Source organism: Lepidochelys kempii, chromosome 1 (genome assembly GCF_965140285.1).
Source record: "Lepidochelys kempii isolate rLepKem1 chromosome 1, rLepKem1.hap1, whole genome shotgun sequence".
NCBI lineage: Eukaryota > Metazoa > Chordata > Testudines > Cheloniidae > Lepidochelys > Lepidochelys kempii.
Window position 1 is genome coordinate 149,648,756 of NC_136380.1, and position 22,999 is coordinate 149,671,754.

The 22,999-nt window shown below is 39.1% G+C and overlaps 1 protein-coding gene across 11 annotated transcripts in view; it reads right to left on the reverse strand.

Moving 5' to 3' along the window:
* Positions 1-22,999, reverse strand: part of DMD (dystrophin) — a 1,937,833-nt gene that overhangs the window by 1,299,055 nt on the left and 615,779 nt on the right. For all 11 annotated transcript variants that reach the window (XM_073357918.2, XM_073357898.2, XM_073357881.2 and 8 more), the window contains exons 10-12: positions 22,522-22,710; positions 21,978-22,159; positions 2,791-2,941 (exon numbers count right to left, since the gene is read on the reverse strand). In XM_073357918.2, coding sequence (XP_073214019.2) covers positions 2,791-2,941; positions 21,978-22,159; positions 22,522-22,710 — 522 coding nt within the window. The remainder of the gene's footprint in view (positions 1-2,790; positions 2,942-21,977; positions 22,160-22,521; positions 22,711-22,999) is intronic.

Below are 22,999 nucleotides of genomic sequence, written 5' to 3' on the forward strand. Positions count from 1 at the left end.
AACCTAATGTGAGATCTGTAAACATGTTCCTTTCTGTGGCCCTAAAACCCCCTAGAATTTGTCTTTGGCACAGTGCAGATAGAAACTGTCCTTTCTGCACTGTTCAGGTGAAAGTCTCAAACAACACTAAGTTAAGAACGGGAGCTTGCTGGTAAGAATTCCTCGGTCTTTTCCTGACAGCAAATAACAATCAATCCTAGATCTGTTTTATTAAATGGTTTATCTTCTCAGGATTGGAGTTCACTCACTCAACCTGGGCCCACAAAGAGGAATTGGCATATCTGTCTCAAAAACTTGAGCAGTATTTGACACAACATACAGAAAAGGCAGATTAAAAGGAACTAAAGATACAGAGTTTGAGTCAAGAGGCAGAAAATAAAATGAACAAAATAGATATTCTAGGTGTGGAAGGAAACAAGGGGCCAGGAGCTAATCAAAGGGAGATGAGGAGAAAGAATAAATATGACAGAAACACAAGAGAAAGAGAGAGGTTGCTGCATTCCAGCCAACAAACCAACCCATCATTCTGGCTGCAACTACCCAATTAATCTGAGGCCATCTTCTCATTTCTGTCTTCGGAAATCTCCAGTTCCTCCCAGCAAATGCCACAATACTAATATTATGCAGCAATTGGGAACGTATACATCCATGCTAAGGACATGAAACTTTCAAAACCAGAGATTACTTATACCTTATCCTGAAATGAAGTACCAGCTGTGCTGTTCGTGTTCATATCTAGTGCAATAAAACTTGGTTTCAACTGTTTTCCCCACACATTATATACAGCCATGATTTTTTATCTTTGCTGTAGTATGCAGCTTTGTTATACTGCAGGAATCAGGAGGCACTGGTGCAGAATATAATACCAAATAAATTCTATGTGAATGTTGCAGATAGCTTTGAAACGTCTGCAAACATCTTGTCCTCCAGTTACTACCTACCGGGAAGTTCTGCCTGAGAAGAATTTTAATCCATGCCCAATGAGGAAGGGGAAAAAACCTCTTTTTTATCATTTTACTGTCTGAATGATCCCTTGGTAGAGAAGATAGAGTTGAAACCTTATTTTTTAAGTATATATCCACAGTGTTAACTGACTCATCACATTCAGAACTGTGGAATCAGTATATGGGAGAGGGAAATTTCTGAATGCCTTGGAGACCCAGGGTGGAAGTCCTGGCCCCACTGAAGTCAGTGATGGAACACTCCATTGGCGTCACTGTGGCCAGAATTGTACTCTCCAAACAAAGGAATGCACCCATTATATTCATTAAGATCAAAGTTCTTAAAGGGAATGTAGCGTTTCACTGGCACAAGAAATTATTAGCTTGAATGCCATTAGCATATATATCAAAAGAAAAACAAGAACCCAGTTACCAATTTCTAAGTGAATTTGTAATATATATTTTCAGTCACAAATTATGTTTCCACCTTTACTTGCCATTTTTAAAAAAACAGTTTCATTTTGTGCTCAGAAAACGGGCTGGACTGGAAAGCTTGGAAACTGAATTCTTCTATTTACCCACAGACCAGTTACAGCATAGGCAGCAGCAGCACCACTAGCTTTTCCAGACTTCCTCACTAGAATGAGAGCTCTTCTGTGTCATGGCCAAGTGAAGAGTTCAGTCTCCATGCTGTTCTTGGCCTCCGCTGCTGCCTCAGGGCCGTATATTGGTTTAATTTCTGATGGTAGGTTTTGGGATGCAATGACCTGCCCTTTACAAATTGGACTAAAACCATGAACTCATTCCAGATAAGCCACCAAGATGATAAAAGGGATCGGAGGGTAAAAACTTGTGGGAACTATAACTGAAATGGATTTGAACCACTAACGTACAGTTGAAGGACACCTTAATCTCTTCACACTTTCTGGAATCACATCTTCCAGGCCTTACGATTTTCTGATATTTAGCTTCCTATCTTTTATCATGATGCATACATATTTCTGCATACACACACACACAGATATATACACCAATACACAGAAAGAATTACTGAACTTAGCACAATTTTAAAAGTCTGCTTTATGTAACTATTTTTTTAACTCTGTTTATTTTATCCTTTTAAAAGTGATAATCACAGCCTTACCAGAATTCTATCTTATTTGCCATATTGAATTTATTTGCCTATGTTCGTATTAGTTTAGTTTAATTTATGCATTTTTAACTCAATCATTCCAATTTAAGAAACACTTTTCTACATCACAGTACAAACAAGCTTGGTCAAATATCTTTCTTTCCCCAACTGCTGGCTTGTTATTTTTCATAATTAAATGCATTTTTCAAAAAACCTCTTCCATTACAAAGCTAGAGACTACACTTGGGCTACTTTACAATGCTCAGGGGCGACATACTCAGAGTGCCAGGACTGCTAATGAGCTTTGGAATCCCAATTATTACAAGTAATAGCGTGTCATTGCTACTAGAGCACACAAGGAAGAAAGCACAAGATGACAAGAGGAAAAAAACATGGGAGTAATAACATTTCAGATTTTATGCTTTGTAATAAAAAGGATATTACAATTGCCTATTTTCTTGATATCCAACCAGATTTTCTAGTCTAGTAAATTATGAATATAAGAAAGAATAAAGAAAATCCCAGTCTTATTAAAAAATTCTGAATTGCAATGCAGTCTCTATACAAAGACTTGGTTATTCTGAAAAGCTTAAACTTCAGTCAATGAAATATTCTGCACTACTCTTCGCTAATACTAGTTTTAGATCATTGATATATGTTCCTTCTTTAAACAATATTTTGACTCCAACAGTAACGTGCTTATGTAAAATAGCTTACCTTGTGTTCCTCTACTTGATGTTTTAAGTCTTCTAGATCAGGGCCCAGGGGTTCCGACTCAATTTTCTTTGTCCTCTCTTCTGTTTTTGCTAGCCAGTCAGATAACTGTGTTAGTTGCTGATTCTGAAGGTCCATGAGAATTTTATGTAAGCTAGAAACAAGGAAAATCATCACTTACATTTGTACATGTAAGAAACTAGTAAGCAGAAATGTTTGCTTACACTTAAACTAACTTTAAAAAAAAAGGAATGTAACACTTGTATCAGAAGATGCTCAGAAACCAAATCTGGTACAGCACTGCAGGTTTACCCACCTTGTCCTACTAATGGGTTTAAACCACTACGTAGAAAGGGAATATATTCATCTGAGATGGTAGTTTGGTTTCCAAGCCCATTCCATTTGCTGAGACTGCCAACAAAGGTGCCATTTTCTGTTTTCAAATGGATGGAAACAGAGACCACAACTCATTTCCGTAGCAATGTACTAATAGACATCCGGTAGTTCTGAAATTGGCCCATCCTGATCAGCCTGATTTGAACCAGTCAATGTGAAACATCTCATTTTACTAGCTGGGCACTGTCTATTTATTGCTGGCACTTCAACTCAGTACATCTTACTATTAAGAGCTGGTCAAAAACTGGAAATTTTCACCCTTTGGGAAATGTTAATATTTTGATTTGGGGGCGGGGGAGGGGGGAATCCTCATCTGGAACAAACTCAAAACACACACACACCCTTTTGTTTTGTTTTAAGACCATAAATGTATAGAAAATTTCTATGCAAAAAATGTTGAAATATTTTGTTTCAGCTTGGCTTAACATCCAGCTACGTCTACATAAACTGCCGACTCCATGGGTACTCCGGGGCTCAGCACCCACGGAAAAAAAAAATTGGGGGTGCTCAGCATCCACCAGCAACAGCTATTCGGTAGCAGTGGGGTCTCAGGGAAGGGGGTGGGAAGAGGCGGAGCGAGGGCGGGGCCTCAGGGGAGGCACAGGGTTGGAGTACCCACAGGGAAAAATAAAAGTCAGTGCCTGTGGGAGCTGTAGTTTGGTTGCCTCATGCCCCTATTCTACTCTATTGGCCATAATGAACAGGGACGGCCCAGGTGGGTGCAGCTCAGGGTTAAATGAAACAATGTTTCATTTAGACAACTTGGCAGGTTTCAATTCAGGTCTACCTGACCCCAAATATTTCATTTCGTTTTATGTGGAAAATTTTGATTTTACTGAAACTGCATTTTCATTCCAAAAACATTTTGATGGAAAAGTCCTGTAAGCTCTACTTACTAACCCCCACAATGTAATAGCTGTTAAATTTGATGGGGGAGATGATTAAGACTAGATTGACTCATTGGAGAATGTTCCACAGGTGGGACAGTTGCTCATAATGTAAGCTATATTTTCAGAATTTCAAATCATATAAAAGTAAGTTTTAATTGCTAAGATGGTTAAAAAAGTTGAAAATGGTTCCATTTTCTATCTATAGTTCTGTCTAAATTGAAAACAAATCAGAAAAATCACTTTTATTTTACTGAAATTTAATTTGGGAGGAAAGCCAGGAAAAAATGTTCCTCCAACATTAACATTATGATTCCTCCTGATTAACATTTTTGGAATTAAACGTTTCAATTTTTTAAAAAATGTAGTATTATATTATGCAGTATAATATATAGCTTAAAATATCAATTCAAAGCAAAACAAAATGTTTCAAGCAATCAGACTGTGATATAATGCCCCATATTCTTCATAGTAATACTATGGTGACGATTATGGCATAACTATGATGTATTTTATGAAAGATAGGTTTTGTAAGATATCACTGAAAAGCTTATGACTCACAGAATATGATTATCCTATTTGTATGCACGTATCATTTTGGTATTTGAAGTTAGGAAAATTTTCTATGCTTCTATTTCAAATGTGTTTACACCTGGGGAACACCTAGTAGTTAGAATGCGATCAATCTAGATGGCTGGCTGGACAGGGCTATTAGGGAGAACAACAGGTCTTAGAAGATGCTAATCTTCCACTGGGGGGCCTTCCTGAGTGGTCTACAAACAGCCTCCAAGTCATAGCTGCTCTGTCCCTACAGAGAGACATGTGACCAAGTCACCTGGTACTGGACTCCATCTTGGAATACCAGTGTTTTTCCACTGACTGGGTATGGGAGACAAAGGGTTCCCATCATATGCAAAAGCTATTTGAGGCAGGGGAGTGAGATCATTGTGTTTTTTCACTGACTCTCCACTGGAAACACCTGAGGAACTGGACTAGGGGAGGAGGGTTGAACCCAGGCTAGACGGATTTCTAGCTTGTGAAAGGACTACCTGGGGTTTTAAGCTGGAGGGTAGAGATAAGGTCCAGAGTGACCTAGACCAATTGGAGGATTGGGCCAAAAGAAATCTCATGAGGTTCAATAAGAACAAGGGCAGAGCCCTGCATTTAGGAAGGAAGAATCCCATGCACTGGTAAAGGCTGGGGACCGACTGGCTAAGCAGCAGTTCTGCAGAAAAGGACCTGGGGATTACAGGGAATGAGAAGCTGGATATGAGTCAGCAGTGTGCCCTTGTTGACAAGAAGGCCAACAGCACACTGAGCTGTATTAGTAGGAAGTGACTATTCCCCTCTATTTGGCACTGGTGAAGCCACACCTGGAGTAGTGTGTCCAGTTTTGGTCCCCCCACTACAGAAGGGATATGTACAAATTGGAGAGAGTCCAGAGGAGGGCCATGAAAATGATTAGGGGGCTAGGGCACATGACTTATGAGGAGAGGCTGAGGGAACTAGGGTTATTTAGTCTACAGAAGAGAAGGGTGAGGGGGATTTAATAGCAGCCTTCAACTACCTGAAGGGGGGTTCCAAATCTAGGCTGTTATCGGTGGTGGCTGATGTTAGAACAAGAAGCAATGGTCTCAAGTTGCAGTTGGGGTGGGGGGGTTCTGGTCCCTAGGTTAGATATTAGGAAACACTATTTCACCGGGAGGGTGGTGAAGCACTGGAATGGGTTACCAAGGGAGATGGCGAAATCTCCATCCTTAGAGGTTTTTAGGGCCTGGCTTGACAAAGCCCTAGCTAGGATGATTTAGTTGGGGTTGGTCCTGCTGAAACATGTCCACACTACACTATAGTATGTTACTTACACTAACGCTGGATATAGAGATCCTAGTACAAAGGCAAGTTTTGATCAAGTACGTATGTTCTACTTTTAGAACTCAGCCCTCAACTAGGAATTTCGAGAACTTAAAGTAAAACTTTCATAGTGGATGAAACTCTCATTTGTATGACATTTTAATCCACATTTTTACTATAAATTCCACTTGTATTTCATATATTTTCTTCTCATATTTAATAGTTTTTGAAGAATCTGTACCCATACAAAGAGACTATTCCTTCTCAATGTATCTTCTCATCCTACTTGATACCGCACTGAGGTGGTAATGCCAATTTTATGAAATCACAGTTGTTTCCATGGCAGTAACTTGTGATGTTAAAAACATGCAATAATGATTTCATGACTGTATCACACAGGAAAAGATGTTAGGCTTACAAATTCTTATCGAAGCACAAATATCAAACAATAGGAGAGAAAATAACTGAAGAAGCATGCTGCTTTTTGTATTAATGTTCCCTTTCATCAAGTATATGCCAGTTTTAAAGTCCCTTAATCTAGAATAAGAGGAAAGAAGTCATTTTAAAAACCTGACAGTGGAGTCTGCATGCATTAAAATCTCATTTTACCTACCATTTATCCATGTTAACCCCATTATTAAAACACCAAAATCAGATTTCTAATCTTTTTTATTGAGATTCAAAATTGAATGCAAGAGCCTATTCTAAAACCATGGTTAATAAAAGAGTAATTAAAGCTTTAGTCACGCTTATCAGAGAGGAGAAGGGAGATATCTGACTATCCCGAGCTTAAGAGATGCTATTATGAAGAAAAGAGAGAGATTTAATACAATACTAACCAAAGTGAATAATGTATATATTAAAATGTAAGTTGTACAATATTTCATAGAATCATAGAATATCAGGGTTGGAAGGGACCTCAGGAGATCATCTAGTCCAACCCCCTGCTCAAAGCAGGACCAATCCCCAATTTTTGCCCCAGATCCCTAAATGGCCCCCTCAAGGATACACTGTATTCAGTATTTCAGTTTAATTTTGATTCCAAAACATTTGATATGGCTCTAGCTACACTATTTTAATAGAATAAACTATTTAAATTGAAATGCATTTTTCCTTGATAACTGTAATGGAAATGCTGTGTTAATTAAAATATTTACTGGGTAAAGAAGGAATTATGCTCTCTTGGGACCGCATTGCAGAATTAGGTACTTTTTTGAGACATTTTTCTGCAGAGCCCCAGGATTTGGCCACTGTCACTGCAAGATACTGGACTTAACCGACAAAGAGTCTGTTTTAGCATAGCAAATCCAATATTCTTACATAAAGTACTCTTAATTTAAGCCACTGAAATTATACTGGTAAAAATATTCAGCTTTTTCATTTTTAACTATTTGTTCATTTTCCCTCCCTATATTCCAATTTTAATTCTTCACAAAGCATACCAAACCATGCGGTACCTGGTAAATTATTATTTATTCCTAATTTCATTTAAAGGAAAATAGCTATAGTACATATAGCTCTTTATATTATAAATTAAGATTTTATCTGGCTCTTAATATAAATTTGTCACTAAGTGCCTGACAAAGAATACTGAACAAAAGAATGGCACCGATTCTCAAACAGGCACCCAAAAAGCACCATTCCAGATCCCCAAAGTCATGGCCATATTAAGCAGGTTCATGAATGCATCCGATGAAGTGAGCTGTAGCTCATGAAAGCTTATGCTCAAATAAATTTTTTAGTCTCTAAGGTGCCACAAGTCCTCCTTTTCTTTTTGCGTATACAGACTAACATGGCTTGTCAAGGTTCCTTCCCCACTCTGAACTCTAGGGTACAGATGTGGGGACCTGCATGAAAAAACCCCTAAGCTTATTTTTACCAGCTTAGGTTAAAACTTCCCCAAGGTACAAACTATTTTACCTTTTGCCCCTGGACTTTATTGCTGCCACCACCAAGCGTCTAACAAATATATAACAGGGAAAGAGCCCGCTTGGAAATGTCTTTCCCCACAAAATTCTCCCAAACCCTACACCCCCTTTCCTGGGGAAAGCTTGAAAAAAATCCTCAACAATTTCCATAGGTGAACACAGGCCCAAACCCTTGGATCTTAAGAACAATGAAAAAGCAATTAGGTTCTTTAAAGAAGAATTTTAATTAAAGAAAATGTAAAAGAATCATGTCTGTAAAATCAGGATGGTAAATACCTTACAGGGTAATCAGATTCAAAACATAGAGAATCCCTCTAGCCAAACCTTAAGTTACCTGTTTTTTGTCTTTTTGTATATACATTCCATTCAGCACAGCTTATTTTATCAGCAATTTGAACAAAACAAAACGCATATCTAACTAGATTGCTTATTAACTCTTTACAGGAGTTCTGACGTGCATTCCTGCTCTGGCTCCGGCAAAGGCCACAGAGAGAGAGAGAACCCTTTGTTCCCCCCCAGCTTTGAAAGCATCTAGTCTCCTCATTGGTCATTTTGGTCAGGTGCCAGCGAGATTATCTTTAGCTTCTTAACTCTTTACAGGTGAAAGGGTTTTTCCTCTGGCCAGGAGGGATTTAAAGGTGGTTAACCTTCCCTTTATATTTATGACACGGCTGCTACTCTGAAACAATGTATTAAGAGTGATTTCTCTTTTAGTGCCACCACTTACCCCCCACCCCCACCCCCAGCAACAAGAAGCCAAGCTCAAAGAACCTAGTGTCAGTGACTGGGACATGGGATGTCATGCACAGTGGTTAAAGCAGGAGTCAAGAGGCCAGAACCATGGGTCAGAGCCAAAGACAGAAATTGGAAAAAGAGGATCACAAGTGAGTTACCTGGAATGAGGCAAAGCAGGAGCAGGGCTAGGTGTATGGCTGGGAATAAGCATGCACAAACACTATCACTGCTATGGATGAATGCTTTGAGCAGCTGCTGAACTGCTTCTGGGATTAAGAGTCAGTCTGCTGACTCTTCCGACCCATCAGCACACTAGCTGCACTCATTAGGTTGCCTGAAGACTGTCTCTGCTGCAGGCACTGCTTCCTCACAGCTAGAGAAGCCCAGGGGCATATTAGAGTCCTGCCAAGGGAAAGCCAAAATCAAGGAACCCAGTGGAGCCTTATATTTTGAATATTTGCACAATATTGTGAGCAGTGTCATTTTTGCAACTCACTTGTGGATGGAACTTGGAAAAATGCCACCAATCTTCCCTCCCCCGAAAATTTGACCACTGAATAAAAAGAGGGTCAGGACCAACGAGTTAAGAATGCTGGGGGTAAGCAACATTTTTAGGACCTGTGGAGAAACCTGGAAGTGAAGCCGAGGGAATATCAAGCCATCACTAGAAGTGGCTGCGACTTGAAGCACGAGCATGTCTACCCATCTAGTACTGGTGTGGGTCCCCAATGCAGTAGAATGAGTGCCAGTCAGCAATTCTGTTCAAGGGTGGCCCCAATGTCCCACTAAAGGGTTAATGAATCAATCCTCACATCTCCTCTTTGAGGTAAGTGAAGGAGATACAGGGATCACTTCGGCAACTCTTCAAATGCAGCAGCTGTTAAAAAATACACAGTAATACCACACAATTGTCTAAAACAATTTTACTGTCCTAAAATTATATTATTTAGTTAGGCATTGACACCACATTCATCATAATAGTACCTGTGAAACTACCAAAGCAATTTTACTGAGGAAAAATTCAGTTCAAATTTGGCCAAGTCTCCAGCAATAATATCTCTTTACTAAACGAGCCTTGAGAGCTTTTAGCCACACAAGAGGCCATGAACTTGGTTTTACCTATTTGACGTAAAACTGTACTTTCCAACACTCAGTCGAAACGTTCATTTTATATACCTCTCATGGTCTTGATCAAAACTTGAGCTGTCCAAATAATGAATTTTTCAGTTCACTGGATGTTTAAAAACAAAAGTAATTTGAGATCAAAATGAATATGCTTTTTGATTTTTTTGGCAAATGAAATAGTTATAAAAATAATTTCAGGTTGTACACTGTTTCATTTATACAATCTAAATGTTTCAGTTTGATATTTACCATTTTTCAAATTGTTGATTTTTTTAAATAGAAATTCAAGAATTTTTTAAACAAATGTTTTGAACGGAAAACATTGCTTTTTTTTCCATTTTAAAAAATGTTGAAAACATTTGTTTTTCTTCTTTAAGTCCAAAGCAATTTGGCAAATCCAACAAGATTTGTGAAACGTCTTTGTTGCCAAATCTGCATTTTTCACAAACAATCCACCAAACAAACAAAAAACAAACCAACCCCTCCACTCCTGCCCCCAGAGTTTTGGCCAAAAATTGTCAGCCAGCATTACTGAATCACAACCGTGTCTCTTTATAATGTGGAATGACCAGAAGAAGCATAAAGTGACAGATCCATAAACCCCTCCACACCTTGAGACTTTTCCCCCTGCCAGAGCACCCAGTGCACTGGGGGGCATGGATTTCTTGTCAAAACCCCCATCAGTACCCGGTCCAGCCCAGGAATGCTAATGATCCAACCAGCAGACCAAATTCAGTAATGAATGCTGGTCACGTGTCATCTGAGGCACATTGCGCATATGCTAAGATGACCAGAGTACAGGGAGCCCCTTGAAAATTCTACTGTACGATGTGCAGGGGAGTAATTACCTTCAGTCTAACTAAACTCCCCTGCAGTGTCAGGTGTGCATTATGTTCTCTTTCACTTTGTTTTATACTCTTTTGTGCAGCGTTGCTATGCACTGTTAGTTAGTTGCGACGTTTCATCCTACAGGTGAAGTAATTCCCACATATTATACAGAAAACTTGCACATGATAAAAATTAAGAACATTGATATTATTATACAGAATATCAATATCATTCTATGACAAGGAACATTAAGTCTGACAATGAAATCATCCCTGAAAATAATTTTATCATTTCTTTTTCGTAGCGTTTTTCCTCTTTCCCCTTGTATTTTCCAAACATCACCTTACTTGCTCTAAGCATACGTAGTGGTTTTAATACTCATGCATCTCTCTTCAGAGAGATGATTGTAACCTTCGTTTATGGTTTGGCTCTCGTGAGTTTCCACTACAAAATACTTTTCCATTGACTGAATGCTTTTTAATAGTTGTGAAATCCTCCATAAAGTAAACCTGATTACATTAGGTTTTCCTCTCCAGTAGTACATTTATCACACTGAGATGCTTCACTGTAGAGAATCCTATTTTAAAAAGCCTGCTGTTTTACTTCGGGTCATTAATGCAATTCTACAAGAGCCAAACATTTTCAATACATATGGTGAACATATACCAGATTTCCTTTGGCCTCCTTTTACCGTAGGATAGCAATAACAGCATTGCACTGCTCCAGAAAACTCTGATGCTCTGACCCGCTAACCCTCTTTTTGAACTACTGGGTCACTTCTACTGTTATATCGCATCAGAAAATCTCTCCTCTTCACTGACTGCTTGCTTTTGTTTCCCCCATATTGAAGAATGTGCAGTTTTTCCTTACGTTTTCTATGGCTGCTTTCCTAGAACATTGGCAGCCTCATCGAGCTCATCTTTAAGTAATATTTTTCTTCCCTGGAGGATGTATTTGTCAACCAAATTAATTATAATTTATTCAGGGAGAATAAAATCATATGTTGCTACAACACCAGGTTGTCATCTCTCATTCTTCCATTGCTTTTAATTCTTTCAAGGACAACCCTAATAATGAAGAAGTCATATTTTGATGATTTATCTTTTAAGTTATAACATATGCACATATAAAAATGACATATTTAGACCTATTTTTCAGAAATCTCTCTTTTCCAGCAGCGGCTCCCATCTCCTAATTTTATGGATGGAAATCTAAGTGTGGCTCTCATAATTGTCCATGGATCCATGGAATAAGTGGCAGGATAAAATCAGTCAGTCTGGCACTGGTACATTCCAAACCAATGTAAGGAAAATTCTTTTTCCACCTCCCCACCCCGCAAAATGAAAATAAATTTCTCATTGCAACATAATGTCACCAACACCAAAAACTTAGCAATGTTCAAAAAGTGATTGGACATCTATATGGAGGACAACAATATCTAAAGTTGTAATAGACACTGCTAACAAATTTTGGAAGAGATATTAAATTTCATGCTCAAGCCAATCTCCAGCTATGAGGAATTATTGTTTCCTATGTGCTATGGTAATACAAATAACAGTTCTGCTCTTGGATCAGGAACCCATTGCACTGTGGGCTGTACTGAAAGTGAAATGGTCCCTGCCCACAAAAGCTTACAATCCAAGTATAAAACGAGATAACAGAGAGAGGAGAACCAGAAAACAATGAGAAAATTGGTTAGCAGGATAGGCAGTGGGTCTCGGCACAAGAGCAGCCTACTCACGGCTGGGCTGCATGTAGGCACCATAGCAAAAGTGTGTCATATAGAGAGATTTTAATTATATAATGAAGCAGTTTTGTAGATGTTTATAGGGAGCTTTTCCCAAGCATGAGTGCAGCATGGGAGAAAGTATGAATGTGCTTGTTTAAAAATTTAACAAGTGAGCAGTGGAGGCTGGCAACATGGGCTGATCAGAGTTGGGAGTCAATGTCCCCCTTCTCCCCCCTTTTAGTTTCCCCACAGAACCCAGATTCAGACATGGGAAGAATAAACCTTGTCGGCCTGGTTGGAGCCAGACGGGGGCATTTCTTAATAGTTCCCCCCCTCACCGCACTGTTCCCTAAAGGACCCTTGGGGTATTCTCTGAATTTTACCTTATTTTTGCTATTGTTTCGTTTCCTGTTTGTCTGTCCCATCCCTCCCACCCTCCCCCCACCAATGGCCTGCCTCCAAGAGCCTCCTCTGATTTAACTCCTTGCTGTCAGGTTGGATAATATCAAAATTCTCCATGTATGGCCAAAGCAACGAGCTATGATGATGTTTTTTGCAGTAGCATTCTGAATGGATAAGAGCAGGACAAGATTACATTTGTTTATGTGAAAGAAAAGGATATTGAAGTAATCGAGATAGGATATGAAGAGGACTAGACCAGAGTTTGAACTGTGTGGATGGATAGGAAAGACTATATCAGAGATGTTATACAGAATCTTCCAGAAGTAGATGTAAGTCTAGATGTGAGGACCTAGAGAGGTCTGAGTCAGTTTACAAGTGACAGGCAGGAGGGTCTTGAAATCTTATCCTTCCTCTTGGCTTCTGTTACTCTGTCCTCTCCTGGTCCTCCTCCTACCTCTATAATTTCTCCTTCAAGCATGTTCTTTGGAGAATCATCCTCCTCCAACTTTCTATGGGGGTGTGTGTACTGGGCTCTGTCCTAGGTCCCCTTCTCTTCTCCTTCTACACCTTATCCACAGGCACTGACTTTTGCTTTTGTCAGTGGGTGCTCCTCTTCACTCCCTCTCCTCCCCATGCAAGCGTAATCTCACCCTCAAACCCAAAGTTCAACTACCATCTCCATGCTGGAGTAGAGAGGTACTACCAGAGGTACTCTACTCCAGATCTGTCTTCTCCTGTTCGAACTAAAATCTCATCTCTTCCCTCTGACATCTTCTTGTGGATGGCCACACTCAGAGACATGATGTACTGAACTAGATGAACCATGGGTCTGATCCATTATGGCAATTCCTACATTCCTGGGTTCTAAATTCTGTCCGACCGTGGAGGAAACTCGTATCTAAATCCAAACTTGGTAGCTCAGATGTGACAGTGATGGGCATTGCATAAAAACCTAAATAAAACACAGCTGAATAGTCTGTGCCTGTCTCTAGTTGGAAAATATAATCATTTTAGGACACAATGCAATTGTAAACTTTGGTTCTATTTGATTTGGTGTTATCACATATTTTATTGTATAAAATGTATGGTATTCTGGGTCACGGTGGAAATCATACCATTTTTGACTAGCTCCCCTAAGGCAGGTTAGCTGGATTTATTCCCCAAATAAGAAGTTTCTTATAGCAGCATGACAAAATGCTGCTCCACCACTGAAGAAACTCATCTCTTTAAAAACCTATTTCATGAAAAAAATGACAGGAAATAGCCTTCTTAGTGTGCAAAAGGAAGAGAAAACCTCAGTACCTGAAGGTTCCTTAAGCAATGTTGTCCCCCAGCGTATTCGGATTTGTAATGTTTATTTTTTCCTAAAACATGGCTTTATTAATTTAAACATGGCTTTATTAATTTAATAAATAGCAAAATCTACATTCTAGTTAATTCTGGAAGTTACAGTGAATGACCATATTGGCATCAGTGTACTGTAATGAAAGAAACATCATTCCTAACGATTTCTACAGTTAACATGAATGCAGTGCAGCAGCCTGTTATAGAACAAAGATCAACCTTCATCTCTCACCCTCCAGAATAGAGACTCTCTTATCACAAGTCCATAACATTACAGAACATTGCCTCTTACTGTTCATATTTAAATCCAGAAACAATCATCCCTTCTGATATGGACAGGAATATCCAATATACTTGCTATTTTCACCTCCCCAGTGTAAATCAAAGATACAGATAGCATATTCACCCTTTAATGAAACTGCTTTACGCATGTATGTCACACACCTCAGATTAATCCACTCCGCAAAACAGTCTAGGATTATCACTTAAGCACGAACAACATGGGGAAATTAAGACCACACACACACACACATGTTGGGAACACTGGGGCATGGCCACTAGGTAACTCAAGGGAATAAAAAACCACAAGTGTCAATGAAGCCCCCTCGCACTAGGCCCCGGTGTCCTTGCCCCCCCCCTCCTGCCTGGAGGCACTCGCAGCAGCTCTGCGTGCTAGGCCCAAGTGTCCTTGCCCCCCCCCCCCAAAGGCACACACAGCAGTTATGCTAAAAATCTGCAACAGTATGTTGCAGAGTCAGACTGCCTAAAACTAAGCAAAGCCAAACAAAAAAAATATAAAAAAACAATGCTAAATAAAGCAGCTTTATATATAGTTTAACAAATAATACAAAAAATCAAAAAACTAGCTAAAAACTAAATTGGCTGGCTATATAAATACTTAAAGCAGCTTGCTATTAAATAAATATGCTAAAAAATATATATATATAAAAGCCTATGTAACTTCCTGCTCTGTTATACAGAATTTAAAATTCAAATCTCCCTGTACCTTTTTGAAGCTTCAAATAAACTTTTCTGCTTCTCCACCCCGTTGTAATTATTGGGTGTAGTACACCGGGTAACAAACCAACTCAAGCTGTTGTTCAGCCTCTCGGCACTGGGTGCCGGCAACACACACATACCTAAAAAAAAAAATAAAGTGTATATCTCCATTTCATCCATGGTGTTTTTTATTTCAACTACAATTTCAGAAATTTTGAAATCATTGACAAATTAATCCCGATACATTATATATAGAATATAGAGTATTAATTTGCTGTCAATTTGCCGATTTCAAAATTTCTGAAATTATAGTTCATATAAAAACACCACACTTGAATGGCTGGCATGGAGATATACATTTTATTTTTTAAGTTAGCACTGTGTTGAGAGGTACTGGTCATTGGATGGATCACAAACCTCATTGAGATCGGTGGGTATGAATATATCCTTAAATTAACAGAACAGTAAGGATAAATTAACCACAAGCCCACACCTAAGACGAAAGTGGTATGTGACCCTACCCAGGAGTTTGGACTTAAGGGGCGCTGAGTATTGTTTGGCTAAGGTGGGTGTGTGCATGTGCGTGCATGCGTGTGTGGACAAGAAAAACACACAGAATCAGAAAGTAATACAGAGCAACTGAAAGCACAGCGTATGACCCTGGAAGAAGTCTAGGGAAAGGTGTTTTGGGATCAGGGGTGCAGGGTGAATAATCTGTTTCCTGGTATTTGAGATCTTCTGTGTTCAGAGGCAGAGGATGTTTGTACATTCTTCATAAACAAACAACTACACCAAATAAATATCTGACCACCAACAATTTCTCTTTCTAACTGGAACAAACTACTAGATCCCAGATTTTTACTTAGCCATTTAGGTCAAAAGAGAGAGAACATTATAATGCGATATTTAATTTTAGTATATTTGTGTAAGTTGTGTGGACAGTAAGTATATTATTTATACATATTTGTTTCAGTGAGTGGGTATTTTAAATGAAAGATAATTCCCACCCCACCCTCCCCCCAGTGCTTCACATTACCATGGCATTTTGGGCAAGACAAGTGTAGGACATCGAATTCAGAAAGGACCTCTTGGGTCACTGAGTGCAGTACTTCTTCGTGTGGGATGTCTTTCTTTGGCTGTTGCTAAAGAAATACAAAGTACAGTAATAGTACTCTATATTTGCACCCTATTTTAAGTGTGTAAAAGCCTTTCTATTTTGAAGTTACAAGAGAAATGAAAAACATGAAATAATTTGTGAAATGGGCAAAGTGGCTAGTTTTTACCTTGTAACTTGAAATAAATATCATGAAATGACCTCAACCTGAGGAAAAATTCAATTCCATTCTAACCGTAATTACACAAACAAAAAACAAAAAAACTAAAACCCCACCACAACACGGATGAAAAGCTCTATATGAACTTCAGCTTATAGAACAGCATCAAAAAAGGGCTTTTAATGGAAGTGTGTTTACAATTCTCTCTCAGTAATATAGTAATCTTATCAGACTTAATTTCCATTTATTGAAAATGGAAGCCAAGGAAAAGTTTAAATACTTCTTGTCAATAGCAAGTCAAAATCATGTGGCAATTTTCTATTACAATTACATGTTTTTTTTTTAATTGTTAAACATTTCTTAACTATTGGCAAATTCCCTGAAAACCACACTTTTATTAGGTCTGAAATAATGCTCTGTTTACATGTGACAACTTCTCAGTGTCATCATGGGAGCTGAATTCACAACAGCAGAGACTTGTCCAATAGTGTAGGTCTGAGAGGATAATTTTGTCATACATGTGTTCAGGGCCTGTAAAGTAGTGTGACAGTTGTTCACTCTAGATCAGTTGCTTATAACATATTGTGATGAGGTAGACAAACCTCACACAAGACCAGGGGAGGAAAGCAAAAACAATTTTCCCTGGAGACAGGGGCTGAAGCCAGCCCTCTTTACTGCCTAGCTAGCGGTATCAAAACGGGAGGAAGTGCCTTCTGGCTGGAGGGGGCGGAAATGAAGGATAGTGCTTCTAAGCTGGGCTAAAGTGATGCTTTTTGGCCTGAAGCAAAGCAAATCTGAGGGCTCAGCTGAGTATCCAAACTTTGGTAGATGGCTTAGACCAAACTTTTTGTTATCTTCTTGTTCCTTTTAAAAGAAAGGCAAGCTCCAGGAAGGGGCTTTATTGTGATCCATGCTCATACAGAGAACGTGGATTAAAAGCCACATTTAATTCAAACACTTAGGGTTTCCTAATACATCTTTAGTAAAATCAAGAACATTTGTCAGGTGTTTTAGTATAAGATGTTAACTTTTGGGTATTTTCTTCTTGTTATTTAGTAAAGAAAAGCGAAACAGTCAAGTTATATATGCAGGAATATCTACCCTAAACATTAACCTACTCACTTTTGTCTTCACCATAACATTCTGCCGTTTGCTGCTCCTGCAATTAGCAGAACTGGGCCTAAGCGAGTCCTAGACAAAAAAAAATCTGAAGATGTGTAGCCACTGCTCCACTTGTTCAAAGTGCTGAGTGACTGAATTCTGGGAAACTCTGTATGCTGCAGTATAACATATACATTTTAAACAATAATTTGTACATAAACGCAATATTTGAAAATTAACATGACAATCTGGACAAGACAGAGGGGGTGATGATTGTGGGAAGCAACCAGATTATTCATCTGCGATTTGTCCATCTTTGTAATGTTTGCAGCTTGAGGGTTTTGTTAGCCTCTGAGTAAGAAAGTACCTGTGTCCACACCCTGCACACTATTGTAATAATCTTTGTACAAAGTATGGCTTTTGAAGTATCATTTGAAAACCTCATAATTCGTTGGTCAATATTGTCCTGATAAAATGTACGTGGCAACATTGCATTTGAAGTTATAAGATATCACTGCATGGTCTTCTTAACACATGTTCTAAACTCAGGTTGGCGAATAGGTCTGTCTCAAACAAAGGAATGTGTGTTCTGTTTAATTTGCATTTAAGCACTAAACAGAATCATCAAGCAGAAAGGGAAACAAAAGAAGCTCCAATTTGTGAGGAAAAAGCAGCAGGGAACATCCTTTCCTATAGACATTCTGACTCCTGAATCTCAGCAGGGAATGTTTCTCAAGTGGCCAACTGACAGTATCAAAAGGAGGGATAAAAACCCCAATGCACCTCTCCCTCTTTCTATTGCTATCCTTCAATTCATGCACCAGAAGGGACAAATGAAGCAGCCACTGAACTGGAGAAGGGATTCTGACCTAACAAGTTTGATCAGTAACAGATTGCTGAAAGCATGTGGTGAGAAAAACTTTGATTTGAATTTAACATAGATTGTTAAATTAGGCACCAGATCGGTTTTATCATTATTTTTCCTATAATCATTTCTGACTTAAAAGTACTCACTTAAAATCTTGCTCTTTGTGGTTAATAAACTTCTTTTATTAAAAAAGATTTTTTTTTATCTAATCCAGCGTTTAAACTGAAGTGTCTGTGAAACTCCATTTAGGGTAACAAGGTGTGTGCATATTATTTCCATGAAAGAAATATGGACTTAATATGAATTTATATTGTCCAGGAGAGGGCTGGGCAACACAAGACATACTTTTCTGGGGGGACTAGCAGTATGTTGGGGTCACCTGAAGTATAACCTTGGCTTAAGAGCCAAGGTGTGGCTGGTTGGCTGCAGCACACACGCACACACACACACACAAACACAGCTGGGAGTGACTTGCACAGCAACTTGAAGCAGTTTGTGAGCAGTCTAGGCTGGAGGCTACAGAAGCGAAGCATTGTAACTCGAACCCCAGGTTAGACAGCTGGGGCGACACAGCTACTCACGAGTCTGGATTGTACCCTGGGTATGTCAGTTAGATATGCTGATCAAATAGAAACAACTATTTGTCCTGGAATTTGAATGTCTCTTTGTTACCTCCAAATTGGATTACAGCAACTGCAGCGGCCTATACTTGAAAACAGAGGTGGTGCCGAATACAACTACGAAGATTTTTTAAGTGCAGTATCGTAGCATAAACACATAGCACCAGTGCACGCTGGCTGCAAACAGCCTTCCAGATGGAGCTTAAACTATCCGTTTTGACTTATAACGTTTTGAATGTCCTTAGTGCCCATCTATATCGAGGGCTTGCCTCCCCTCTCTGAGTTGGTATTAGCAGAAACACTAAAGTTGGGTTTCAGAGTAGCAGCCGTGTTAGTCTGTATTAGCAAAAAGAACAGGAGGACTTGTGGCACCTTAGAGACTAACCCGTTTATTTGAGCATGAGCTTTCGTGAGCTACAGCGGGACTCGTTGGTGAAGGAGCTGGTGGCAGAGCATTCTCTCCAAAGGCCCCTTGACTTTGCAAGTCACTGTGCTGAAATAAACGAAATGTATCGTCCCTTCAGGACATGCCGCTACATCCAACCTTTTGATCAGGCAACTGCAGATATGGCTGTGAGCTGGATCGCTTTTGGAAATTTGATTTGATTAACAACATTTTTGTTGCCTAGTAGTTGTATGTATTGCTGTGGGATTTTATTTTAATTTATTTTTAATTTTTGCAGCTTGCCTGTAAATCATTGCAATGCCACACAGTGGCCTCATCTTGTATCTCTCTACGAAGAAGTGCAGTGGCATAAGGACATGGACTAGAGAAACATGAAGACCATACAAAGTTTACAGATTCTCTGAGTAAGATACAGAATGGGGTCCCATCTGTTATGTTGTTGCAACAGTTAAATAAAAGTATTTCACTGAAATCTATGACTTCCAGCTGCAGTACTAGTAGCAGAAAACAAAAGTTCTTCATTTTAGCATTAAATCCCTGCTACAGTAAAAGACCTGAGTAAATTGATACATTTTGCACTTCATTTCAAATGTCACAAAAGCCAGGCTTTGGCAGATTGCGGTGAGTCAAGGAGAACAGGACCATGAGCCAATAACACTGTGTCCCCATAACTGGAGTTTAACTTTTGGATAGAAGCTGGTTTCAGTTTTTTGTCAAAATTTCACTTGGACCAACATTTTCCAGCTAGCTCCACTCTTAGTATAGACAGAAGCAGCTTGCCACTTAAAGCACAACTGCTGTGACTGTCTCAGAGACATCTGGATACCAATGTAGGGTCCTTCTACTTCATATCTAATCACCAACACCTTGGAGCAATCAATAAGCAAAAATAGACCTCCAATCCCAGGTCTTATGTACTTACATCCAGTTGATTTTACTGATGAGAGCAGCTATAGTCTACAGTAATTAATGTTGTATTTCTATAAACACACTGGTAATGGTTAGTTGATTTTTTTTTAAATTCTCCCCTTGATTAATTTTTGGTAGAATAATAAATAAATTAAAACAGTAAAATATCTTACACTTCAGTTCCCTTAATTTTGTATAGAATCAATAGGAAAACGGATAAGTTAAGTAAACAGAGCTCCATAAGACACAATATGACAAAAGTAAACTGTTCTGAAGTTGAGTTATTTTATGGAGAAGAGATTTAAGAGAGTCTCAGGAAATCAAAAGATAGGAAAAAATGTTGAAAACCTGGACAATACCCAATCCCGCTGAACAATCTGAAAGGCAACTAGATTCCTTTGTAAAGGTTGAGGGAAGGAAACTTGAAGGGATATTTCCTGCTCCCATTTTTGCAATCATATTTCTGCTCCAATCCCCTCTACATCCACATCATCAGCCTTCTCCACTGTACCATGCCTGGCCTATAGAAAATTTTCTTCTACTGGATTGTATATGGAAATCGAAATACAGAAAGTCAGAGTCCTGCAGCTAACCTGTAACTCATTTTTCTGCTTTTAATCCATTCTTCCTTTTTAAAGGGTTCAATTCCCTGTCCTCTCACTCCAGGGGTGAAAGTAACTTAAAGGAAATACCGGTATGCTGGAGTCCTCAGAAGGGGGCATGACCTCAACCGGAAGAGGCGGGGCCTTTAATACCCAGGCTGAGAGCCCCGGGTTCTTTAAATCACCCCTGGGCCCTAGACATCGCCAACTGAGTCCCAGGGGCTCCCGGCTGCCGCTGCTACCCCAGGGCTCAGGCAGAGATTTAAAAGGCCTAGGGCTCCGCTGCACTAGCAGTGGCTGGGAGCCCCTGATCCTTTAAATCACCCCCAGAGCCCTGCCGCTGTGACCCCAAGGCTCCGGCAGCCGGGCTTGGGAGGCAATTTAAAGGGCCCAGGGCTCCGGCCGCTGCAGGGAGCCCCAGACCCTTTAAATCGCCAGCCTGGGAAACTGGTCCGGTCCGGCATGCCGCACCGGCTCTTGCCGGTATGCTGGACCAGACCGGACCAGCTTACTTTCAACCTCAAACCCTTCATCTTCTTCCTTCTTCTCCCACTTAATATCTACTGATCACCTTACTTTTCCAACCTTTCAATTTCCTTGTGAATGAAATGGTCCGTAGCTTTTCTGCTCTTAAGAAAATTATCATGATCTTCATCTTTTTGATTTCGAGGTTTACATCCTGGCTGCATATTGTGCAAAGGTGTACATTTCTGCCAAGCTAGCAAGTCTGGTAGTTAATTTAACTGCAGCGTAAAAGCATTGTGTATGTTATCTTTTCTTTAATATGAATATGAATTAAGTTACCAATATCATATCAGAACATTCGCTGTTTACTTTGCCCGTATGTGTGTTAATAGATAGAAGAATAAAGTATCCCATTTTTTAAATAACATATCCATTCTTATATTAAGTATTACATGTGAACAAATAATAGTTATTCTATTATTTTATTATTGGGCACTTCACCTCTCATTTTAACTTAACCCCCATCTATGCAACTTCCATTTTCAAATCAACGTGAAAGTTTAGAGTCTGATGCACTCGAAATTGCAGATAAACTAAAATCTAGGATCAAGCATACATTTGCAATGAAGTATCACCCTCCCACCCCCGTATTATTGCAACCTAAAAATTTAAACATTGTGTGTGTGAGTGGGGAGGGGTGGGGAACACGCATATTACTTACTTGCTTTGTTTTTCCATGCTGGCTACCCTGAGACTTTCCCAACGAGAATTAAGCAGATTCATTTGTTCTTGGATTTCATTTTCTTCATCATCTGAAAGCTTACCAACTGTTATAAGTTGACTTCCCACTTGCAAAACATTACCAACACGTCCCTGGTGAGCTGTTAATTCCATCATAAAGCCCTGAAAAAGAAAAGAAAAGTAAATCTTAACTAAGATTACAAGGAGGAGCGATACTTTGTAGAAATATCTTCAATTCCACATATTTTTTTTTAAAAAGTATTAAGTTGGTTTAAACATTTATTTTAACTTTGGGACCCAATGTAAAAATAAATATATTCATCTTCTGTGTAAGAAGCAAAGTCTCCAGTGCTAAATTTAAAGCCTCTAAAACCAAATGGAAAAGGAAAGAACAGGGACTGGCAATAGCACCAGTGAAAATTGTATGATTCTTATGATTCTTAATGTACCATTCAAATAGATGAACAATAATTAATAGATGAAGTGTTTGCACTGGTTTCTCAGTCTCTGTGGTTCACATATACCTCGTGGGTGTGAAACTGCTCTTTGACTTCTTCTACATCACTGGATATATCTCCTTGTGCTTGTAATGCATCTTCAGTAGAGAGAAGCCATGTGAGTACTTCTTCTAAAGCAGTTTGGTAGCTGTCCAGGTCCACTTCTACCTCCATCAGTGAGCTGCCAAATGACCTGTCTTCAGGAGTGTCCAAATACTGATCAAAAATAAAAAATAAGAATTTTGGCATTGAGCAGATGCTAATTGCACAAACAGCTACATTAAATGAATAATAGAATGCCAACCTCTTAATTTCATAGAGCAATCCTCTATTTTACAGAAGAATTTTGATAAATGGAGGATCTGGGCCAATGTAAAGGCAACTATTTGAATTCAGTAAAGTAATGACTATGAAAAAAATAGGATAAATTCAGAAACAAAGAAAATGAATATTTTGTCCTAGAGCTCATGTTTTTCTACATTTAGAATAGTTATTACGCATGATA